Here is a 25,654-nt window from a genome sequence, read left to right as displayed (position 1 = left end):
TAAGTTAATATGGTAACCAGTGGTCGATGTAGAATTATAATGAACATTCTAAAGAGGATTAATCAGTCTACAATTCAAAGCCAGGAACACATAATAGATAACAGATGAAGAACGAGTCACAAAGAAGCTAAATAGCGCAAGCAGAAATTACCACACGAATCCCGCTGAGGTAAATCCTTGAAAAGGATGAACAGATCTGCTTCCTACAGGACACCCACTGGGGTGGTTCCAAAGCTCTTAAATAGATGAACAATTCTGCTTCCTACAAAACATCCACTGGGGTGGTTGCAAAGCTCTTAAAAGGATGAACAGTTCTGCTTCCTACAGAACACCCACTGGGGGGGGGGGTTCCAAAGCTCTTAAAAGGATGAACAGTTCTTCTTCCTACAGGACACCCACTTGGGTGGTTCCAAAGCTCTTAAATAGATGAACAGTTCTGCTTCCTACAAAACACACACTGGGGTGGCTCCAAAGGTCTTTAATGGATGAACAGCTCTGCTTCCTACAAAACACCCACTGGGGTGGTTCCAAAACTCTTAAAAGGATGAACACTTCTGTTTCCTACAGGACACCCACTAGGATTGTTCCAAAGGTCTTAAATGGGTGGACAATTCTGCTTCCCACAGTATACCCACTGTGAAGGCCATATCTGTTGATAGAAGTAAAACATCTACTATAGAAGGAGTAATTATTAAATCAAGTCGTTGAAAAAGACCTTATATGGGACGGACATATGATATTGAAGACTAATTAGAGGTTAAAATATACTATCGTCAATTTCATTTAATCGCTGGTATCTTCCATCTTCCAAATGAAAAGTTGTGTTAGGTAATTAAGCATCAGTATGTGTTTAGGTTTTTTCTCTTTTTGTTGCATCCTACAAATAGAGTAAAAGAAAATTTCTGTTTGTGTAAAATGAATACCCCATAACTAGTTTTACATTGTAACGCAAATAAAAGTAATTATAATAAACAGACTTTTCCCAAATCAATTACAAATTTCAAAATATTTGGTCCAACAGATTTATTGAAATTGTGTCCGCCTTGTTTTTAGGGCGTGTACAAACCTTATTTATTATATTCTGTCTGAAATCGTTCCGCTCACAATTCTGCACTATGATGTATATTGTAAATATCTGCTGATTCATATACTAATACATTGCGAACATTTGACAATTTTGATGAATATATATCAATATATATATATACATATATATAATGCAATATGGTTTGTTTTGAAGGTTAGGATTTCACTTAAGATGTGATAAAATTGAATAGTCATAATGACTCGAGTACTTTCATTTTACTAAGTACATGATTGTAACATAGTAAAGTCTCTGGATATTGATATTGATAAAAGAGCAAATGCAATGCATTTCCAACTTTAAGCATTTGTAATGTGTCAGTTATTTTGTCATGTCACTTATAGCTATTTCCACGCTTCAGAATGTCATTTTAATCTGCCCTCCCCTGAGATGTGATTTTCATTGAGACAAGCGACGTGGCTGTCTTTCATAGTGTCAATAACTCAACTGTTTTGGGGGTAAATTAATCCCAAATATTTGATCTTTTCACGATATTGTCACCATGACCTTGACTTTGTTCACATATTGGTAGATGGTGCTAATTTTGTAATTGATTTTGCATTTTTTGTTAATTTTATTAATGTAAGCCAAAATGCAGTCTATTATCTTACAATTATTGATATAATATTATCACTGATGGCAAAGAAAACGTTCCAGACATGACATGGCTAATTTCAAACTGTCAAAGTACAATGCTCTTCACATAAAAAGTTTAAATAGTACTCTAGAAGAGATATAGATCTGAAGCACGCTATTTAATATTTAAAGAGTGATGCAGTTCAACTTGTTTAATGTAAGTGATTTTACGGTGAAGTCGAAGCCTTGTCGTAAATACATTTATATAATAGCGTTATAATGTCTTATAATAATGTAATAATAAACTTTCAGTTGATACATGAGAACCGTTATAACACTAAACAGTCAAAATAACCTACCGTTACAACAAAATACAAACTCGTAATCCAAGGGAGATAAAACGAAACAGAAAAAAATACGGAGACAAGAATAACGAATGGCTTCCAAGAAACAGAAACAAGATCAGTGAACAAATAAAAATCTAAGACACTACAAAGTCACTAATTGTCAAACATTCTATGCCACTGATTTTTGCTTGCTTTCAACTTCCAGGCTACTGAACTTAATTCCCAATCAATGATTTTCTCATTTTCATCATAAACGCTGGCGTAGATATAAATATGTATGGACTTGGTTCAGAATTATAAAAAAATCACGAATTAAGTGAAACTTGAAGGTTTTAGGTGAATTTAAAGAATACTGTACAAAGGATGAGGATTAATAATAATTTCATTTAACATCTTTTGACATCGAAAATGTGTACATTACTAGCAAAATACATTATATAAGTGTATTCCTTTTCGAAAATACACTTGAAATTTTAGAATTATATTGTGTCGGTTTAAAATGATTGATTGATTATTGGGGTTTAACGCCCGAACAGCAATATTTCAGCTATATTCAGACGAGTGTTGGTTTTAAAAGCTCATTAGAGCTTGTGTTGTAATGTTTAATAATGTACCGACTTTAAAGCTTTTGAACTTTGTTGTGTACAGTTCGTCAGTCGGTTAAGATCTGCAAACTTCGAGTAAGTCCGTAATGGTGCGAACTCAAGCGAAGTGGCGGTATGTTTTAAAATCGGTTGACTTCATGGCCGTGATGACCCGAATGTCAAAACAACTCGGAGACTAGGCATTTCTCAGCTATATTACAGAAAGTTCAACCTAACCGATCATTTCATCTTTTAATGTAAACTTCCCACTCTCATACAAGTAAAAAGCACACATAAAACACATGTGTATGTGTATTGAAACGTTATATTTTGATCTCGTATTAAACTAGAAATGGCAGTTCTATGGCACCTATCTGCACCATAAGATGGTGTAGTAATATATAATTATGCAAATCATATACAAATGTACAGTACTGAAATCACGAGTGCAATAAGTCGCTAACAATATTAGCAACTTAAAAAAGAAAAACTAAAGACAAACTACAAAGAAAGCAGAGAAAAGATCAACGAAAAAACGGAGATAAGATTAACGAACGGCTACAAAGAAAACAGAAAACAAGATCAATGATTGATTGAGTAATTGTTGGGATTTAACGCCCGCTCAGCAATATTTCAGCTATATTCAGGCGTTGAACATGAAATGGATGATAAAATGAACATGAAATGATGATGATGATGATGATGATGATGATGTCTTTAACAAGAAAAGAGGGATGGGACACAAGGATAATAGAGTCGACAAATTTTATTTGCCACCACAAAAATGGAGGGATGGGTAGGGTCGGCAATTTAGCCTCCTGTGGCGGAGCGCAAAATTCCTACTCCCATCGAATACCACAGCATGGTTCTTTAACGTGCGAGAAACGTGGCATCTTTGTCAAAACGCTGCACCACTATGAACAAATACAAAAAAACGAAGACAAAAGCAACGAACTTCTACAAAGAAAACAGAAACGTAAACAACGAACAACTACGAAAAATGGAGACAAGATCATACCAATTAACAGCTTTAAAGTAATCAAATGGAAAACATATACAGTTAACTAGAGCTGAAAAGTCATATCTTGTCAGAGGACATCTGTACTCATAATGGAGATGGACAACATACGTGTCGACATGTCGTAGGATTCTACGGTGAAGACTTATTTTAAACTTAACGTAAAAGTTACTAACTAACGTGTACATCATGTCGAATTTGCAATATTACAAGATTAGTATTTTTGTATTTATTTACCAGATGTGCTCTGTTAACTTTTTTCTTTGCGAAATTTATCAAGCTAACGAATTACACACAAGTGATGAAAACTTCATACGTAGCAGGTATTGTCAGTGATGAATAAATATATTATTTCATCGCGTTTTCTGTACATTTCGTCAGGAGTTTTCCTATTTGTGATTGTCACAAAATACAATGAAGACAAAGTAGGTTCTATGGTGACTTCTTTCTTTTGTTCTTTGACAAAGATGCGATCAAGATAACCTTCATTTCGGGAGTCGTTCAAGGAGAAACCATCAACACACTTGTACAAATGTCTCTTTTAACCTTTCGAATAAGGGTAGCTATTAGGTTTTTTTTTCGAAAATAGGTAGGTCAGGATCAGTAGTAGGGTATAACTTGTTCCCATTGGAGTGTCGATTGTTTGTTAAAACATACTAGTTCTCTTTTTTTTATGCCGGTCAAAATACAAAAAGAATATGAACGGTGTATATGTCAAAGAGAAAACAACCCCACCGGGATGAAAATGTCAGCCCATACCTCATACCACAGGGCAGGCTGCGGCTGGCCCCAAATAGAAATAGCATTCTACACAGAGCTTGTTTCTTATTATGTATTTTATGCATGCCGACTCTGAATAAAAGTTATTTATCTATTTATTTATTAATTTACCTTATTTACAACTCAACCTCATAAACATATTAAGGAAAAGTTGTCATGTTTATTACAATGGTCTTTTTGTTAATCTAGTCCTCAATCCATTTCATGTCATGATTACGTTGGGTTTTTTCAGTGATTTTAGAGATATAAATACACTAACTGGACATACTTAGGTATGATCACTGCGTTGTTTTTTAATTGTCAATATTTATATTTGTTTTGATCATACTGTATACAGACAGGTTGTAGGTATTCCAATAGCAAATAATTGTGCTCCTATCATAGTTTCTCTACTGCTACGAATCGTCACAGTTCATGGCTAAACTCTTTAAAGAACCTTCTTCAAAACATGATCGGTTGCATGAATTTAATAATACTTTCAGATATCTTGATGATATCTTGGCCGTAAATAATCCTAACTTCGAAAATATGTTGAAGTTATCTACCAAAAAGAAATTAAATTGACCAAGTCTAAAATAAACAGTACTCGTACACATTTTTTTTAGGTACAACACTAGAAAATGGCAGCCTTCATACAAAAAATATGACAAAAGAGACTATTATGAGTTTCCTTCCTAGAGGTTACAGACCACCAGTTCAACCAATGAGCATTTGGAACGTACGCAAAAATAGTCCTACGCAGAAATTACCCCTGTTCCTCATAATGCTGTGAAAAAAGTTCTCATCTTATTTTAAAAAATTTAAACAGTTTCTGAAAGGAAAAACATTTCTGTACATTTTATAGGTGCATTTTGCTTCTTGTGATGTGAAGCCTAATCTCCATAATGATTTTTAAATATATCCCTATCTTGTGAAAACACTGGGATTTCCCATGCTATTTATAGACCCTTCACTTCCGGTGACCAGTACTGCACTGCAAGTCTGCTAACCCCACATGCCATTCTGAGGATTGTGAGCTGACATATGTAGAATCATGCTGATATATAGTCCTCTGCAGGTTAAAGTTAAGGTAAAGTCCAGAGAAGCCATTGAATATTGTGAAATTAGCATAGAAGCCTATGGGAAGTGGAATTAGTGGTTTTTAGCCTTAAGCTGAAGCCATGGCAAAATGAAAAGTTTCTTGAAATAGCTTTAAACTACTTGAAGATCTTGTTAACTTTGCCATGAGAGGAATACACTACAAAAATCCTTCAAAATATGCATTTTTTTAAGTTATAGGTCCAAATTATGGAAAATTGGTCTTTTTGGCTGATTTTTATGTCCTATCTTGTAAAAAGTGTAGAAAGTTTAGTAAAAATATCAAATATTAAACTTTGAGGGCTATATTTACCTAAATATGGTGGTAATAAGCACTTGAAATCAAGTTTTGTGTAGATTTGAGCAAAAATTAGGTTAGAAATGAGGAAAAACTCACTTTCATTACTGCGGTTAAGGCCATATAAGCATTCCCCTATGGCAACATGGAAAATCCATTATTGAGCACTTTTTTTGCTTTAGGTGCCCTTTACTGGTCCTGTTTTAATGTGAAAACACTGTATTTACACATTTAAAGCCAAATATATCACCTTTTGTGAAAATTTAAAGATTTAGGATTTTTGACATGTGATCAAGAAAAAGGGAGAGGCATGTCAGAAATAATTTTTTAAAAATAGACCAATTTCTCAGAAAATGATTACTTTTAAAACTATTTCTTCATTAATATTGTTAAAAAACAAGTTGTAATTGATATTTTTTATTTGAAAAGGCAGAAAAAGTTCTTTGCAAATATTTAATGCATTTAAGTATGGTAGAATATTGTCACTTTTTTGCTGGCACAACTTGGTTACCCTATATTTAAAAATCAAATATTTAAAAAAGTGCTTGTCACATTTCACTGAAACTTTGCAAATGCATTCAGTATGTGTGTAGGAAGATACCTGTATAGTTATTTATTTTTTCTAAGACAAAAAGTGACTCTTTAGGTTACAGACCACCAATTCAACCAATGAGCATTTGGAACGTACGCAAAAATAGTCCTACGCAGAAATTACCCCTGTTCCTCATAATGCTGTGAAAAAAGTTCTCATCTTATTTAAAAAAATTTAAACAGTTTCTGAAAGGAAAAACATTTCTGTACATTTTATAGGTGCATTTTGCTTCTTGTGATGTGAAGCCTAATCTCCATAATGATTTTTAAATATATCCCTATCTTGTGAAAACACTGGGATTTCCCATGCTATTTATAGACCCTTCACTTCCGGTGACCAGTACTGCACTGCAAGTCTGCTAACCCCACATGCCATTCTGAGGATTGTGAGCTGACATATGTAGAATCATGCTGATATATAGTCCTCTGCAGGTTAAAGTTAAGGTAAAGTCCAGAGAAGCCATTGAATATTGTGAAATTAGCATAGAAGCCTATGGGAAGTGGAATTAGTGGTTTTTAGCCTAGATGGTGATGTTCCCGAATCACATTCCTGTGGTATTTTACAACTGGTTCGTTTAACTTGTATATGTAGCAAAATGTCAGATTTTAATGAACGCAACGGATTCCTCGCAGAAAAGCTTTTTGCACCAGGGGTACCATTTCACAAAATTCTTAAAACATTTACTTTTTTCGCCGTTACAAAATATAATAGAGCTTGTAGGTTTCTAATTAAAAATGGTATTGCTAGTCTATAAAGCACATTCTTTTAAGCAAAATCCGATGGATTTACCAACTGCCCTAAATAGATTTACTCGTAAAGGATACTATTTTCAACTCCATGTATATTCTTTATTATAACCCAGTCCACTGAAATTATATTGATCGTTTATTTCTAATGCTGCTAATTGTGATAGTATTGTCATTATTCAACATGTTCCGAGCTAGATTTCAGTAACTGCGAGCTTTTTTTAATTAGATATCTATATGTTGTATTGTAAGGTATTCCATGAAGAAGAATTGGATATGTTACTTAGTGAATTTTATGGTTTGTTTTTAATTTGTTGTTTCAGTTCACTTTTGATTTTTCATTGAAGGGGCGGTTAAGGCCTTATAAAACTATTTAAACCCCACCGCAGACATGCTCCTGTCCACCCTCAGGAGATGTTGGTCATTATTGTATTTTCGTGTCTTTTTTTTACTTTTTAGTTTATTTTAAAGAAGTGTCACCGTTCTATCACCATGGATTCTATATCTATAGTTGTCGGGGCCTTCAATGTATGTTTACACATTTTGGAGACCTTTTGGAAATCTTTGTAACTATTTACTATTTTTATAAAGGGTATACAATGGTGCAGTTGTTGCGTTTCATCAATCTGTTCCTTTTTCTAAAGTCCATCACCTTGGACAAATTTCTTATCTATAACATAATCAAACTTTAAAGTGTTGTTTCCTTTTTTCTCATAAATTAAGTTCTTTCATATTTGATCTCCTTGTTCTCTTACAGAAGCGACGATGAATTAAACCGGTACCCTTTAATCTGGATTTTAGCCTCACATGTTTAATAGTGGTATCGAGAGCTAAGGATCGAAGGAAACATCTTGATGTTAACATTAATGAAACATATTAACCGAAAATCCCTATTAATACAGCCAGGCGCAACAAACTTGCATGATAACGATTTTATTAAATTCGAAAATCCTGATAATTCTGTGTATGATAGTAGTTTGAAAACTTCTTGTATATATAGTATTGATAGCTCACTTACTAAATTTACTATTTGTTTTATTCTTGCGCGTACTGTTATCTTAATACATGTGAATATTTTATAGCAATTGTTTTTGAAAAAAAGATATGAGGAAAATCTAGTACAATATTATGATAAAATATCCCAAAGTTTAAAGGAAACCAGTAAGAACGATTCAGACATCTTTATAATGAAAGCACACACTTTGATGAGTCATTTATGATAATTGTACAGAAATAAAATTTGAAGTTGTATCAACAAACTGATATAGAAACTGTACTATTTATTATTGAAACTATGTCGAATGAATCAAGAAGTGAAAATTTAAATGGAAATTCAAACCGTATTGTGAATAATCTTATAAATACGAGTTTACTCCGTATTGGGTGTTTGAATTCCTGTGGTATCAAAACAATATCCAGAGTTTAAACATTTTATACAGAATTATGGAATACTTTCTTTTGTTGAGAAAAAACTGACAATATCATAAATTTTCCTGGTTACAAATTTCAAATGAAAAATAGAAAAAGAAAAAGAAAAACAGACGTTCAGGAGGTATCATTGTTGAGATTAAAGAAACATTGGATAATTTTGTTGAACTGTCAATACCGAAAGTCAATATATTCTATGGTTCCAATGTATAGAATCTATATTTAAAACTAATCAACCTGAAAATGACTTCGTAAATTTTTACCAAAACGAGCTTGCTGTAAATTATATTTCTGAATCTAGAGAAGATTATACAAGGTATCTTGAAGCCAAAATGCCTATAGAAGGAGTAAGGATAGAAGTAAAAACATAGTAAGTTGCCAAACTATTGTAATGATAGTTGAAAATTTATCAATTGAACTTATTGCAAACGAATTCGGTATTTTTTTACAGATGCATCTTCAGAAACTTTTGGAACTTATCATACAAAAATAATAGTGGCTCTGATAATCATAGAAATAATAAGTTGGATAAACCTTGGTTTGATAGAGACTGTAAGACTGCCAGACAAAATTTCCGAAAGTGTAAGACTTTTTTTGGTGTGGTTTATATACCGCCTATATATATATATATATAAGGCAAATAACACAATTCAAAACTGACCTAATATGATTATTGCAGACAAGGGGTATGAGAAGTATATACAGAAAATATCAAACAAATTAACAGATTCCTCTAAGAAAGATCCAAAAGAAAACAACTTAAAATTGAAATTGATTTATTGTATTTTTTTTTCAAAAGTCTTAACAGCGATGACTCGGAAAAAGAAAACATACTAAATACAGAAAATCAATCAGTAAACACAAAGGGAAAAAAATAAATCAATATATTTCCCAAGACGAGATCCTAAAATGTGTAAAAAATCTGAAATGTTATGATAAAGCCTGGGTGAAGACAAAATTGTAAATGAGCATATAAAATCAACCATTAATCAATTAAGAGGAATGTATGAAAAAATGTTTAACTTGATTTTTGACGCGGGAATAATGTCCCGAAGCTGGTTGTCCGGTATCATTTAACCTTTTTTACTCCGAAGTCACGCGATTGGCTTCGAGTATTGTAAGTATAAGAATGACAAAAGGGCTTCCGGCAGATAACTTCACGGACGGAAATGCTTTCTTCAAATTAATGAGTGATTCTCTTTTAAACTTTAAATATTTCACCGATATCCAAAATGAATAATATTTCAAACATTTTAAGTGTTAATTTTCAGCTAAATATTGTCGGACTGGTAAATCGAGACGCCTAACTATTCTTTTTTTTTTGTCGCTTGGCCGCGTAGTAATTTCATAGAAGATAGTTAAAAGCCAATACAATTTAATTGGAGTTATCTCTCTTTGGGTGATGTTGGATTTTAACTATGCCCCGTGAATGGTATTATGTTTCTAGAAAAGCAGAGGACGCTTACCCTACCGGTGCACCTGGTCCATGCTCCCAGTTTTTAGTGGAGTCCGAGTTGCTCATTTGCTTTCGTTACTTAGTATGTATGATTTTAGTTACTTTATGTTCTTTGTTGTGTATGTCTGTTTTCCATGTCTGGTCTTTGTCCCTGGATTGCATTCTTTTGATTACCCTATAACCTTGCTTCCCTTGATTACTCTTAATATAATTGTTTAATTGATATAATCCATTTAATTATAAAAAGAAGAGTTTAGAAACAAGTTACTCAATAAAATGAAAACTCACTTCAAGCACCTTCTAAAATCAATTAAAGTTGTCTACAAGTATATCCACTTCGTTTATTTTAACAACAGAAAAATCTGTTAAATCTGTTCAAAGGACGATAACTACTTTATTTTGAAATGATCAATCAGTGCACTGCCGCGTTTCGTATTCATTTTTACTACAGATTTAGAAGTGGATATGTTTCCAACGAATTTTGAGGAAAGTTTCACTACAATATGATTAATTGTCGTTAAATATTTCATAGGGGTGTTCTTTGTACTACGCAAATTGCCAAGAACTCTAATACGTGTGCGTTTATGTAATTTTAAACCGGAGCATGCTCCCAGTTTTTAGTGGAGTCCGAGTTGCTCATTTGCTTTTGTTACTTTGTATGTGTGATTTTAGTTACTTTATGTTCTTTGTTGTGTATGTCTGTTTTTCCATGTCTGGTCTTTGTCCCTGGATTACATTCTTTTGATTACCGCTATAACCTTGGTTCCCTTGATTACTCTTCCATCGGTGAACACTGACTTACGTCGGTAAGTATTGGTTGTGAAACCGACTTACGTCGGTAAGTATTGGATGTGAAACTGACTAACGTCAGTAAGTATTGGATATGCAACTTTGCACCGGTAAGTATTGACACAACATTTATCGAATTTAAAAAAAAAAGTAAAAAAAAGTTGTTTACGAGTCGTATCTTTGTGAATACGCTAAATAGAAATATATAGAATATACTTAATATGATTAATCATGATAATTGTTCATTGGTCTTTTCGTCGTTGACACGATAACCCCGACCATATCCTTAATTCGTCCTTGTCTTGGAGCAAAGAGTGAAACAACGTGCACTTTTTGTTCACCCACAAGATTAAACCGGACTGAAGTTGGAGTACAGTTAACTATTCACTATTCACTATTGAAAAGTGAATAGTAAACTAGTTTAATTATAATCCTCGTCAAATATCGATCGATATTGTCATTACTGAATACTAAGATGCAAAAAATTAGTACCGTGTGCAATTATCAGTTTGGCCGTTTGTTTTTTTTTCTTCAAAACCCAGCATTTCATTTGATATTGCATGTACTCTATGGCTTAAGAAATGCTTTCTTTGTAATGTATTTATGCACTTCATGAACTAGTTTTATATGAATAACTTTTGTTTTCGTTTTCATATCACGACACAAAAGCTGTATCATAAATAACACAAATGTCGAACTTGTTGATAGTATAACAATTTTATAAGAATGAATATGGCAAATCAAACTTTTTTACATTGTAGTAGATTTAAAATTTACAAATGCCAGATTCAACAATAATACCTTGTTTATCTTTTGACAATTCTTGCAAATTATTTAGTCGTTTTTCAGTGGATCTATCAGTGTTTACTTTATACTACTTGCAATGAAATGTAAAAAAAAATAAAAAAAGGAAAATGATATCATTAATTTTCTTGACGAAATTGCCATTTCTTTAAATTAAGATGAATTGAGATATTTTATACCATAATCCAGCTAAATACCAACACCAATAAACATAAAATATCAAAGTTTTCATTCAAATCTAGCAATTTGTCAACAATTATTGCTAACTTGCACCGCATTACTGATTTAGGAACAGAACTATATGAATTTCAGACATCAAATCTTGTTTTTGACAGCTGTAGATTTATTCTAATGTATGTTGTTTACATTTTTGTTATTAATGTTATATAGAAGTTTTAGAACATGTGTTTCTAAGTTTGACTTGTGTTTGTATATGTTATATACATATAAAGATGCCTTTAGCAATGTTTCAGTGCTTTATTTAATGTATTATTAAAACTATGATTAACATGATGTTCAGACGTTAATTAGCCTTCCATTGATTTGATTATTTCATATCAAATTAATTTAAACACATCTTAAAAGACTGATTTTTTTTTCTAGTTAGACATTTTGTTGTTCCTCCGATGATGTAATGTACAACAAACTCTTTATGCTTTTTAGTACACTGTTAATGAATACCTATAGTGGTATTGTTTCAAATATTGAAATTGACGTACAGGTACTATTAAAAAATACAACTAATTAAAATGTTTTAAAGATCAATTTACCGTAGGAATGTATCAAATTACTATTATGCATGCAGGGAAAGAGCTGAAAAATTAAAATATTTCAATGGCATTTTTATTAATGGAATATTTTAGTCAATAGAAAATCGAAATCATTGTACTCATACCAATACATTGTATTTTACCTAAGTAGAAAATGAATTATCTCAAACTCAAAAGTATGAAGATATCGATCGACATTTGCATTTGCAGTCTTTAATACAATTGCTTGCCAGGAATAGAAACGTCTGTAAATTAAAGGCACACATGAGTAAATCAATAATAATAATACATGTGTACATGTTTCGCCTGGGTTTATGTTGTTTCGTTTTTAAGTACTCCTAGGATACAGCATTCATATATAATCAATGAATAAAAATCATAATTTAGAATTCACGTATTTAAATTTATTAATAATACTCGAATTTCTTTTTTTTTACATTACACACATATTAAACAAGGAGAGGAAGGGAACTGTTTTACTAACATAAAAAACTATATTATTCATATATATGTACTATGTGTTCGTTTGAATGAAACAGCAAACCGCAAAATCCATTTATCCGGCTCTTTATTTTAGTGTACCTTGTCTCCTATTGTGATCTATATTTGATCATCACAAGTCAGAAATAAAGAACTTTTATAGGGACACCAGACACTGTATGGATTCTGAAAGAGCTTACTGTCCCCTAATTGTTCAATTGGAGCGTATTTCGCCGCCTGTCCAAAGTCAGGAGTTTCTGGCCTCTGTATACCTTGTTTCATTTTCACATTTAGTTTATTTTGATGTTAATTGAGTATACAGGAGCAACTCTTTCATTGTACCTGTGTATAATGATGTTTTGGGGCCAGCTGCAGCCTGTCTTGTGGTGTGAAGGTTTCCTCGTTCATCTAAAACCAATAGGTGAACTTGGGTTGACATTTTCATTTAGGTTGGGTTGTTGTTGCTTTGACATAATAACCATACCTATTCTCTTTGTATGTATAAAAATAATTACCCATTTTACAAACATTTTGAAATTCTGGTCTTTGTTCTTTGATACTGATTGAAACAAGTTAAACTTTCTAGAGTTCTTTTAAAATAGTTAAACATTGAAACTGGTGCTTTAATGTTTGTTTTTGCTTTTGCGTCTTATAAGTCTATACACTTTATTTTTTGCCGTATTTTAAGAAGACTGGGGAGGCGTGGTTACCTGTGACCGTTTTGTTGTACTGTTTCTGTGTGCAAATTGTAAATAATAGTCATTATACTGTGCATTTTGATTGTGTAGTTACTAATAAATTATTTAATACTTAAACGGGTTTGATGTATGTTTTCTTATCACTTGGTTCATGATTTGTCAAATGAATTTGGAAAATAATGTTGTTATGAACCAACAAATGAACTATTTTTGCAAACTTTTATTTTAGCCAAAATATCTTTTACAACTTTTTATTTCCTTTGATTTTGACACCAATATCAGCGAGATCTTCTTAGGCATAATGTGTCCTTTAATTACTTTATCCTTTCTTGTTTATAGGTGCAGGTGCTGTTTTGTATTGTGTCACTGGGGCTGTTTTGTATTGTGCCACTGGGGCAGCATAGTAAGTTGGTGCTGCATAGGCAATGCTTGGGCCACGTGGTCCATGTGCACCGGTGACACCTGTATCTCCCTTGACGCCTGGGTAACCTGGGGGTCCCATTTGGCCCATTGCTCCTGTCACTCCCTTGTTACCTTGTGCACCCTGTGGTCCGGGTTGTCCTTGAACACCAGGAGCGCCTTGTGGTCCTCTGTATCCTGGATAACCTGGGTATCCGGTATGTCCTTGAAGTCCTTGTGGTCCAGACAACCCTGGTGCTCCAATAAGTCCGGCAACACCTTTGTCTCCAGGAACTCCAGTAGGTCCCTGTGGTCCCGGGTAGCCGGGGAATCCAAATTCTCCCTTGTCTCCTTGGTTTCCAAGTGGTCCCATTGGGCCAACTATGCCTGGAGCTCCCTGTAGACCCTTTTCACCGGGTACACCTGCTTCACCGCTTTCGCCAGGTGGTCCTTGTGGGCCATTCATACCAGGAGGTCCTTCAAGACCCACATGTCCGGGATATCCATCTGCACCTCGTGGTCCAGGTGCTCCTGGATCACCGGCCTCTCCCTTTCTTCCTGAAATAAATTAAAATATATAGGAATATCTGCTCATAGCTTTTAAATATTTTAATGTCCACAAAATCTTCCTTAGAGCAGTAATCAACTTTATCTCATAAATAACGGAAATTGTCTTTTAATTAATTATTTTCCAAAAATAATAAGAAATAAAGAAACAAAACAACGTAATTGTAGAAAGGACCTTTTCTTGCATTTCCAGTATTGTCAAGAAAAATTTGGTGCAAGCCAGCTACATTTTAATTTTGTTTCTTTTTTATGAAGAACATTTTTTCTCAAAAATGTGCTTGACTTTTTTAACATTTCATATTGTGAAAAGTGACTCGAAGTAAAAGCGGGGAAAATAATCTTGAGAAATACATTTGCTGCTTTAAAAATTGATTGATCATGCATGGGACCGAAAACAAGTAAATAATTTGAAGTAGCCTAAACAAATGTAAAGAATTGTCAGCATAAATGTTTTGTATATTAGGGAAAAAAACAATTTTATCGTTATCGATTATTTTCATTTTGGTAAACTTTCATGATAAGCTGAAACTCTCATAAATATCGATATCATGTCCGATTAGACTCAGATACGACATTTATCAAAATAAGGCTTGATTATGTTGCGAAAACCATCATTTTATACAAAAACAAGAAAGTGTTTGAAGTATCTCCAAGAATGTTCCATGGTGGATGTCATTTGCAAATTTATTGACATATCTGGATAGAGAACAGAATGGAATATCATTTGGTTTCAATTAAGAAACAATTTAGGTCAACTCCATGATTCATTATTGCATTTACTGGGTCTGAATTGACAATTTGCAGGGCATTTAGTCCTTTTTTACAAAAGCGGAAGAGCCATATGTAAAACAAATAGACGAATTTTAAAAAGGGTATTCAACATATAAGATTGTGACTTTGTTTTAAAAAGATCACACTGATAGAGATGTAAATGAAATATTTTCTATCTCAAATAAAAATAATTAGTGCTTAGGACAGTCAATATTTTACTTCAAAATTAACGTTAAAACATTTATAAAATATTTTGTTTACTTAAATAAGCATTAGCAACACCAATTACTCACACAAATTATTTTCTATTTATCATATTACTCCCGTTCGCACGTGAAATAATATTGGGTCAGTTTGTCTTACCTTGTCTGCCTGGACGTCCTGCAGCTCCTCTTAGGTAGCTATGTCTCTTCACGCGTTTATGTCCCTGAGAGTCCTCTGAACAAAAAAAATCAATTAAAATTTAAGCAGTGTTGTTTGTCTTCATGTTGACGCCGTAAGATGTATCATGTCGCTGTGTTGTGCATTTTTGTATCGTTGTAATAAGTCCACTTAGATCTTTTAAAACTGAAGATTGACATGTGTATTTAAAAAAAATAAAACAAATAATGAAGCTTTACAATTACGATTTGTTCAATGTGTCATAGTTTTCCTTTCCTCTTTCGTCTACCCAGAACTTGACCTTTATGAGCAGATCGGCAGGTGTTTCTAGAAGAGTAGAGGATGCTTACCATACCGGTGCACCTGGTCCATGCTCACATTTTTGTTGGAGTCTGAGTTGCTCATTTACTTTTTTTGTTTTGTACGTATTATTTTGGTTATTTTATGTTCTTTGTTGTGTGTGACTGTTTTCCATGTCTGGTCTTTGTCCCTGGATTACATTCTTTTGATTACCGCTAGAATCTTGGTTCCCTTGATTACTCTTTGCAACTTAAGTAATAAAGTGTGGACTGACCATATTTACTACTGATCTAACATACATGTTGTATATTGAACCATATCTTTAATTTATAATTAGAGTAAAGAGTAGATATATTTTTTTACCAAATGATAATCATGAAATATTTTTTTTTCGTTATTTATACTTTAAAATTGTCCCTGCGAGTTTAAAATAAGCCCCAAAAAATTTATTTGAGATAACGTTTTTTTATTTACATTTCACAGGTATGCCTAATCATATCCACCAATTTTAAAAAAAAAATGCATACTCTTTACAACAAACTGAAAACAATCAAAATCTAAACAGGATGTAATTAAAACTTATGTACTCTTACCTTCTTCTTCATCTACGGAAACAGTTATTTCATTAATGTCTTCCCTGAGTTGGCGAGTTTTCTCTTTTAAATCCGCTATTTCTCTGCGAATTCTTTCCAGGTCCTCTTGCCAATCGGCGGCAACACATGCAGCAACCGCACAAATAACAACTAGGACTATCTTCATTTTGCTGAACTCTGAGTCTTTGGCTACCAGCAAACAGGATTCTCTTTTTCTTTTATATGATATTCCACTCAGGTTAAAGGTTGGTAGGTGGGTTGCACGTGAACAAAGGGGATATCTCAAAAGTGTTTTCTTCGATATATCTCAGGAACTGTTGTGAAACAAAATACGCTTCATGAATGGTAATTCTTTGATTCTATTACAACTGATGCAGAACTCGGATCTAATTGTTTGAAACATTTAAAAAAAAAATCTGAAAGGATCAAATAAAGGACTAATAGGTCTGTAGGTCAACGCCTTTCCGTTAATGCAGGATGACGCCTTTCCACAGATACAAAACTTTCAAGATCTGAGATGTGTCTGCCTCACTATTTGCTACAGAATAGCGCAAATTTCATAATTAAAATAAAGAATGGCTTTAACCATTTATTTTTGCAGCTATTTGTGTTTTATATCATGTTTGGGAAATTCAGCGTGTTCATAATGCGTCGTATTATTTTTGCATTCATGCTTGCTTTCTTTATTCTCACGTGAAATCAAATGTTGCTTTGAAAACGCTTTCATTTAAGAACATTTTGTGTTGCGAATGTCAATAAAGATATGTCCACATTAAATGTTTTCTTCAAACCTTAATAACCATTTTTTGACTGGTTTATTTGATAAATATTTGATCTTAGAACTGAAATAACTTGAATGATTTCGCTTTATAAAGATTGACAGTTTCCGAAGTATACTTAAACAAACGAATTTTGTTTTTATTTTGCTGGTGAAACTTAAAGAATTGAAATAGAATTTGCGTATGAGATGCAATAATTTTGTTCATGCTTATTAATCATTTCTAATTTTGTTTCTCGTTTAATTCTTTTAGAGGTGTAATTACGTTCTCCAAATGCTTTCTCTTGGTTTGTTAACAGCAGTAAAATTGTCTTTTTCACAAACTGTTTATTTTGTTTCTATATCATTTTCGATTTATTATATGTTTTCTGAACTCCAATACAGGCCAAAGAAGTAGTGCCAAACTAGTGATTTGTATATAATAAAATTACAAATGTAAATGAAATGCTAAGATAGTTGTGTTCAATGACTCAGTGCTACATATCTAGGTTATCGCCATACTGATAGTGATACATACATTCTTTCTGAATTCTTGATTTGGAATTAAATTAAAATACTTCACTGTTATTCTTCCATGACAATGTCGAAAGTCTGTTCGTGCTTCTTACCAAAGTGCTAAAAACTAACTTGTTTGTCAAATTCTAGTATTTTCTTTTTGTAATAACAAATAGGAAACTATAACTAATTAGGATTCATTTTATAACAGACAAAGAAAAACGGGGTATGCTGCATTCATTGCTAGAAATAAAGTCTTTTTTTTTTTATTTTGTACAGTTTTATGTCTGATTTTCAAGATTTGCAGCTTTTAAACTGAAGTAATATTTCCCATCTTTAGTTAAGCTTAGTTTTATTTTTGTTTGTTTGTTTGTCTGTGTTTTTTTCAGTTAATTTCATACAAACGCACGACATCTGCATGTCTTCAAGTATGTATTGCATTCAATTGCAGTTACACTTTTATACTTTAATACCTATTTTTCTTTTTTTAATTTCTGAACTCACATTTTCATTTTGTATAAATATTGTTTTACCTCTATCTGCATTTTTATATTGTCTTAATGACATTTGTTTTTGTCGTTACATGTATTTAGGTGGTCCGAAATAAGGAAATGAGACAAACAAAACCAAGAATACAAAAATACAACAAAAAATAACCAAACAAACAAATAAACAAACAACACAATAGCAGTTTGAATCAATAAGGGTTAATGCCTCCATGTCTTCTTGTATTTTAGTTTGATCATAATGAAACGCCATGCACGTTTCATGTCAGAGAGAACAATTACCCAAAAAAACATAATTGAGATAGACAGACGAATCTATAGACGACTTAATGTCTATAGCAGTTATAGTCACTATACAAAACAATTTATTAAAATTACCCTTAATATAAGTTCGAAAACTGGATAAAATTATATTTTGATAATATTGTTTTTTAGTCCCCTCTTTGAACCCAATCATTTTTTTTTATTTGTCGTGAGTTGCGTTTTGTTATATGCATAAATTTTTAAATCTCATGTTCCACATTTTCTTCTTCTTGTCAGCTCAGTTGCTGTCATTAGGGTATGTCATTCATAACATCGTCCTTCTTGTAGCAAGAACTTTCAACGGCACTTTTATTTCTCTGTTCGAATTACCGGATTTTTTTGTAAATATAATATGGCAGAAGCACAATTAGCCATGAAGTCTTCAAACTTTTTGTCTTTTAATATTGTTCTGTAGTTAATAACTGGTTCAACTTGTTCAAGTAACATCAAGCTGTAATGGCCAAGTAAACAAAATTTATGTCATCATTTCTTACATATTGCTTTTAGCTGTTATATCTAAAACAAACACTAAATATCAACTTAACATTCATACAATGGTTGCATTTACCAAAATTAATTCGTGAAGTTAATGCAGTACCGTGTTTTAAATTGATGAATAACGATACTCATTTACGAACTTAAGTCTAGACAATATAAAGATTGGGTTTGGACGATATGTTTATTTACACCTTTTCCTGACATTGTTCCAAACAATTCTAATGGTTTGGAGACATATGATCTCCTACAATATCACAATTATTGCATAACAGTCAGTTATGATAGGAAAATGTTCAAATTGTTAACAAAACATTCAAATTTAAAAAGTTAAAAATAGAAAATCTTTGATATTGGATTCTTTTTAAAAAATAATCTAACTTGCATATCAGTCGTGAAGAAGATATATGTTTAATCTCATATGTACAGTGAATCAAAAAGCCATTTTTACAGGTGGTGCTTATTTTTGTGTTGAACCAAGTAAACTGATATAGTTAATCAAAGAAAACAGAGCTCTTCAGTTTCGCTTTGTCGGAATACAATGGAGTTTATCTCTAGTTTTACCAGAAGTGTATAAAAATGCAAACTCCAAGTGATAAGGTTATTAAATCTTTTTCACCCATTAATTTTACGAGTAAGAAACTTACTTATCAAAAAGAAAAAATACGAGTATAACGATAAAGAATCAGACAACAAATATTTTAATCTATATTTCCAAAGCAAAAATGGGCTCGATTGTTTTTGTTTTAAGTACATGTAGTTGAATTGACATTTTTTTTTGGGACATTTTTGGAAGATAAGGAGGTCGTTTTTCATCTGACCCAATTATTTCAATGCTCACCGATATTAAGCAGATTTCATTATTCGCCCTAAAAAATCAACACGCATTACATTTCTCAAACCATTCAAATTTGATCACTGATTGTATAAAGACTTATCCAGAGGCTTGATTAATCTATATTGATGAAACCCGCCAGAACTTTTTTTTTGAAGATCATGCAAAAATACAAAAATACCAATTTAATTATTTGAAATTGTTTTAAAGAGTAACTGCTAATGAGAACTATAAGATACAAATAAATACGAAGATCCAATGAGTGTCAGTGCTCGTAACCAAACGGAATTAAATAGGAAACCAAATCCTGCACTGAGAAGGTTTACCATGTGCAAAACAAGAAAAAAAAATAGCTGCGCTATTGGGAACAACAGTAGTTATCGGTAAAGTATCTATCATATAATTCCGGCTACCGGGCTAGTAATACCCTCTGGTCCACCATCAGCACACCGAACAAAGAGTTTTGAAATCTTATAGTTTGGTATGGTGTACACGTAAATTCTTTAGTTTGGCTTTTCGATATGCTTTAACAATGTTGTTATGACGTTTGTAATTATTTAAAACAAAACATATAGAATAATACACATTTTTTTAAAATTCGAATCCAGAGATCATCCTTCACACTTCAGAATAAGGGATCTTTCGAGTACTGGGTGCATTTATATAAAAGAATAAAAGAATCACTTCATTTGTTGTTTCGGATATTGTCTCAATAGATAAAGCCTTTAAAAACTTTTTTACGCAGTGAGGTTCTCGAAACCGTTTTATTTTTTTTTTTTTGGCCTTGACACTGATGTGAGTCTTGTATATATGGAAAGTGGCGAAAGCAACATTGACTGGACTGGTTTCATTTAAATCATATATAACATGCGTTTGTTCTTGAATCAAATTATCAAAGTGATAACCATAATTATTTTGATTTGTTTTTGTTAAGGCGTCATATTTTCATTCACTAATAAAAGAAAAACTGACACTCTCATTCCTTGTGTATCTTAATATTTAGGATATAATGTGTAATGTTAGAGTAAGTTTTCATTTGATCTGTATAAGACTGCCTTGGTCAAGTGAATGTTTACTGAGTGCATTTTCTTTTAAGTTTGTAACAAGGAACAATTATTGTTGTTCGATATGTATGCTGGTCACAATGTTACTGGCTTGTGTCAGTTTCCACAAATATATATACTGTTACCTTTTTTATAGAGATACAAAACAAATTAAAACTGATGATGGTAATGAAATACAAATCATACTTTCGAATAAACGACAGATTCAAAGGAAAAGTTTTCAAAACAATTTAGAAAATATTATTTCTGTTATCAATGAAATAATTATGGCGTTGCACCCATATGCAAGCAGTCACACCTTTGCTTGTATTACTATGAAAAGAAAACTTCTAAGAAAAAGGGATGTACAGAATTAAGCAAAACGACGATACGGATTATTTATTTGATTAAAGACATTATCATTTTAATTAAGATAGCGTCATTCAAAAATCGATGTTTCAATTAATTCAACATAAAATGTTTTGTTGTCAAAAGAGTACAAAGATTTAAATAAATGCATCAGATAGCTCTGGGTTTATCTCATTATTCTTTTATTACAGTTATCTACTGAAGCTAAATGACCGTAAAACATTAGAGAACCCCAGACATCCGAGAACTTTATGCTTGCCTTGCAGTATATTAGGCAGTTTTCCCTTTTGAAACTTCCCGAAGAAGTATCTCCCAAGATTGACAGCCAACCACACGAAGCCACGAAACATGACCACTTTAAAAGCTCTAGCTCGTGCAGAGCCAAATCAGTCTCCGGCTCATAGCAAACAGAAACATCATGAAGGTTATCGGTCTACTCTGCTTGTGCTTAGCGTCCGCGTATGCGGCGCCAGACACATCATGTTCCGCTCAAGTTCGAGGCTTAGAGGAGGAATTGTCAAACCTCAGGGGAATTTTTAAACAGTTACAGGAAGACGTTAAGGATATGAAGGCCGTAGTAGACGATGAGGGTATGTACTGTTGTTTATAAAGAACATTTTCAGACAAAGTTCTAATGGCTTTGTTGAGATTTTCAGGATAGCTAATAAATTCAACGTCAGATTATGTTTTGTGACTATACTAGAAAATTATTTTAGAAGAATTGACTTGCTTTGAGCGTTAGTTGCTTTTATAAAATAGAAATAATGTTGGTTTTGTTTTTTTTTAATTTTGTTACCGTTCTGTTTTGTTTTTTAATGTTAAATAAAAACAATTTTATTTTTTAATTTATTATGTGATTTCTCCCTGCGAAACCTTACATCCCTTATTATTTGTTTACATTTTTTAGCATGACCGTTATTTCAAAAGCATTTTACCCGAATGTTTTATATGAAACACAAGGCTCCCTATTTAATCGAGACAATTGTTTTATAATCCATTTGTATTCCTTACACTGAAGCTTATTGTTATACGATATGGGTGGTGGTGGCAAACTTGTGGCAGTATTTCAAGCTTTGCTTTTCTTCTATATTTTATTTTTTTCAATTCAGATGAGGTCGGAAGACAGAAGAGATCTGGTGCCTATGCCTTAGCTGCCCCCGTCGCCTACTACAGAGGACCTCCAGGACCCTCTGGTGCCCCAGGTAAGAATATTTATATCATTCATTGGTACAAAACGGTCGTTCAGATAAGTGTTTCGACTGTTACCATAACATAAATCTCATTTCTGCTGTCGACAATGGTTTCTTTCTTCTTTTTGCAATAATGTCAATTATTTGCCGAAAATTGCAGTGTCAAAACTTCAAAAGCGCTAAAAATATTGGGACTTCATTTCGTGTATTACACATGATAGAACTTTGGTATTGAGTATTGCAGATGTATTTAATTTTGGATCTTACACTTCCTAAATATGTGGTTCTAATGCTGCGGGTGAGAGGTTACTCCTTGAACCATGTTAACAGCATGCCGAAATTTGCAATATTTATATGATTTGTATTTTTGTACTTGCATTTAAGAAGAAATAATAAACGGAGTTTCTATAATTTATTCAGTTTGGTTCCATAAATATTTAGATTGTGATATATTGCTTTCCCTTAAACCGCTGTGATTTGTTTGAACATTGATATACTAGTAATCATTGCTTGCATGCAAAATTGATGCTTGAAAAACTATTTTGCTAATACATGGGTTAGGTAATCACAAAATATAATCCCCTTTTTCTACGCAATTAAGTATCACTTTATGAAAGTATTTTACCTACACTTAATGTTATTCACCAGCTATTGACAAGAAACAAATATTTAATATTTCTGGTCCCCTGTACATCAAGTGCCTAGCATCAACTTTACTGTCAACAACCATGGATGGTCCCTTTGGTGGCAACAGGATCTTACCAAATACATGTACTGATAAAAACAATCAAACATTTCAATTCTCCTTTTTTGTGATAAGTATGAATTCATCGACCCCTCCTCCCCAAATAAGGCGGTACATGTACAATAACCTCGATATGGGTGAATGACCACCCCTTCCTCAGACCTAACTCACGCTATTTTGAATAGTAAATTTTATGATAGACCTTTATAATGGTTTACACATTCTCATACTTTCAGCTTCATACTTCAACTGAATAATGTTTTGACTTCAAATTGAAAATAACAATTTCTCTGATTTCCTCTGTATTTCAGGCGCACCAGGCCCCAAGGGAAACAGGGGATCCGAAGGAGCTGTAGGACCTCAGGGATACCCAGGATTCAAGGGAGAAATGGGTGCACCTGGAGTGCCAGGGGCCCCGGGAGCTCAAGGATTGACTGGTGCCCCAGGACCACAAGGAGAAGTCGGTGAGACTGGCATGCCAGGAGCCCCAGGACCAATGGGACCACAGGGACCAATGGGAGCAAAGGGAGACCAGGGATTCCCAGGACAACAAGGACTTCCAGGAGAACAAGGAGAACAGGGTGAGAAGGGAGACCAAGGATACCCAGGATTGCCTGGTGCACCAGGAGCCATGGGACCAAAGGGAGATATGGGATTACCAGGAGAACAGGGACCAACGGGAGAGGTCGGACCAACAGGTTTACCAGGAGAACAAGGTCCAGCTGGACCCCAAGGTCCACAGGGTGAAGTTGGGGACCAAGGACCACAGGGTTCTCAGGGATACCCAGGAATGAAGGGAGATAGAGGAATAACCGGTGCCCCTGGACCACGAGGACCAGCTGGTGCTGCTTACGTAGCAGCCGCTCCTGCACCTGTTTACGGAAAATACCGATACGTCCAGCCTGCTCCAGTATACACCCAAAATAGAAAAGGATAAATGATTTAGAACATAAGTTTTTTTTTAAAGAACATTAAAATTCCATATGTTTTTATTCCATCGTAATCATACATGTCTTCAACTAGAGCGCTCTAGTCGATCTGCTCCGTGAAGCGAGAACCATTATACAATGATGTCTGTGATCTTAACTGATAAAATAAAATAAACAAAAAAGCTTTAAAATACGTGTCTGTTTTTATTATTGAAATTTTGAGAGCGAGAAGGAGGGTGAAACAAAAGAAAAAGACACAACACAAAACAAAAAGCGGTAAAAAGCAAATAAGATTTAAATGAATGCAATGGAGACACCAAGACCTATCAAACAGTTCCATTAATAATGCATATCATCTCAGTTTGGTATAGGCAAATTCAACAAGCAGTAAGATAAAACTATCATTAAAAAATCTAGCAAAAACTAAAAACAAAAAAACAGAAACAAAACAAAACATGAAAACAATTTATCCAGAATTGGCACATAGTATATGAACGGGAAAAAACAGTGTTTTCACAATTGAGCATTTAAGTATTTACAGTGACAAATAGGTAAAGAAGTGTGAGGAGTAATAACAAAATTATATCAAAACAAATCTGGAAAAAATAACAGATTCAGGTCCTACAAGAAACTGGTAGCACTATGGTCATTGGAAGATGTAGAATAATTGTAAAAAAGGGACTTTGAGCTTCTGGTGGAACCAGAGGGAAGTTCCGGGTGTTGGAACTCCCCCTTCTTGTTGGACATTGTTTAATTTTGCGGTGGGAAATTTCGTCACCCCCTAATGATCAAGTAATAGCCTGGATATCACTGTATCCGCCCCTGTCTGTTTATTAAAAATGAATAAACATATACATGTAATTATAATGATTAAAAAAGATATGACCATGATATATGAAGGGTTTATGGTAAAAGTGGGAAGCATGCTTGTTGGGAGATAAAAACGTGTACATAACAGCGCTTGTTAGTGCAAAAAAAAAAACCACACACAAACAAAACAACGCGATGCAGTACAAATTATAACCCTATCTAAAAGCTGATACGTGTACATTTTTTCAACGAAAAAAGTAATTAGTGAACAAGAGTAATCAAGGGAAGCAAGGTTATAGCGGTAATCAAAAGAATGTAATCCAGGGACAAAGACCAGACATGGAAAACAGACATACACAACAAAGAACATAAGTAACTAAAATCATACATACAAAGTAACAAAAGTAAATGAGCAACTCGGACTCCACTAAAAACTGGGAGCATGGACCAGGTGCACCGGTAGGGTAAGCGTCCTCTGCTTTTCTAGAAACACCCGAAACGATCCACGAGTTCATGATAACGGCCATAAAACTTCTGTAGTGATGACTTCAATCTTGTAGCAACATAACTCTGTTCCAGAAGCCTATTTGTTAGAGTTCTAGCGCGATACAAAAAGTC

General features: G+C 33.3%; 2 protein-coding genes across 2 annotated transcripts; one reads left to right on the top strand and one right to left on the bottom strand.

The window, feature by feature from the left end:
• Window positions 1-13,732: 13,732 nt before the first annotated feature.
• On the bottom strand, window positions 13,733-16,746 carry LOC148619241 (uncharacterized). The gene is made up of 3 exons (XM_088578924.1): window positions 16,539-16,746; window positions 15,628-15,702; window positions 13,733-14,484 (listed from the first exon to the last, which is right to left on the bottom strand). The coding sequence occupies exons 1-3, from the start codon at window positions 16,702-16,704 to the stop codon at window positions 13,847-13,849; spliced, it is 879 nt and encodes a 292-aa protein (XP_088435050.1). The 5' UTR covers window positions 16,705-16,746; the 3' UTR covers window positions 13,733-13,846.
• A 4,989-nt stretch (window positions 16,747-21,735) lies between these two features.
• LOC148619240 (uncharacterized) lies at window positions 21,736-24,417 on the top strand. Its single transcript, XM_088578923.1, has 3 exons — window positions 21,736-21,952; window positions 22,472-22,564; window positions 23,609-24,417. The coding sequence occupies exons 1-3, from the start codon at window positions 21,781-21,783 to the stop codon at window positions 24,232-24,234; spliced, it is 891 nt and encodes a 296-aa protein (XP_088435049.1). The 5' UTR covers window positions 21,736-21,780; the 3' UTR covers window positions 24,235-24,417.
• The last annotated feature ends 1,237 nt before the right edge of the window (window positions 24,418-25,654 follow it).

Source organism: Perna viridis, chromosome 4 (genome assembly GCF_037379345.1).
Source record: "Perna viridis isolate PV_CMFRI_1.1 ecotype Kerala chromosome 4, ASM3737934v1, whole genome shotgun sequence".
Classification (NCBI taxonomy): domain Eukaryota; kingdom Metazoa; phylum Mollusca; class Bivalvia; order Mytilida; family Mytilidae; genus Perna; species Perna viridis.
The sequence above is the reverse complement of the archived record's forward strand: the minus strand, read 5'-3'. Positions and strand labels throughout refer to the sequence as shown.

Excerpts from the sequence above, each read along its gene's own strand:
- LOC148619241 (XM_088578924.1), bottom strand. The coding sequence starts at position 16,704 with ATGAAGATAGTCCTAGTTGTTATTTGTGCGGTTGCTGCATGTGTTGCC. Across the intron at positions 15,703-16,538 it reads TTCCGTAGATGAAGAAGAAG|AGGACTCTCAGGGACATAAA; the intron begins GTAAGAGTACAT and ends TTTTTTGTTCAG. Across the intron at positions 14,485-15,627 it reads AGGACGTCCAGGCAGACAAG|GAAGAAAGGGAGAGGCCGGT; the intron begins GTAAGACAAACT and ends AATTTATTTCAG.
- LOC148619240 (XM_088578923.1), top strand. The coding sequence starts at position 21,781 with ATGAAGGTTATCGGTCTACTCTGCTTGTGCTTAGCGTCCGCGTATGCG. Across the intron at positions 21,953-22,471 it reads GGCCGTAGTAGACGATGAGG|ATGAGGTCGGAAGACAGAAG; the intron begins GTATGTACTGTT and ends TTTTCAATTCAG. Across the intron at positions 22,565-23,608 it reads AGGACCCTCTGGTGCCCCAG|GCGCACCAGGCCCCAAGGGA; the intron begins GTAAGAATATTT and ends TCTGTATTTCAG.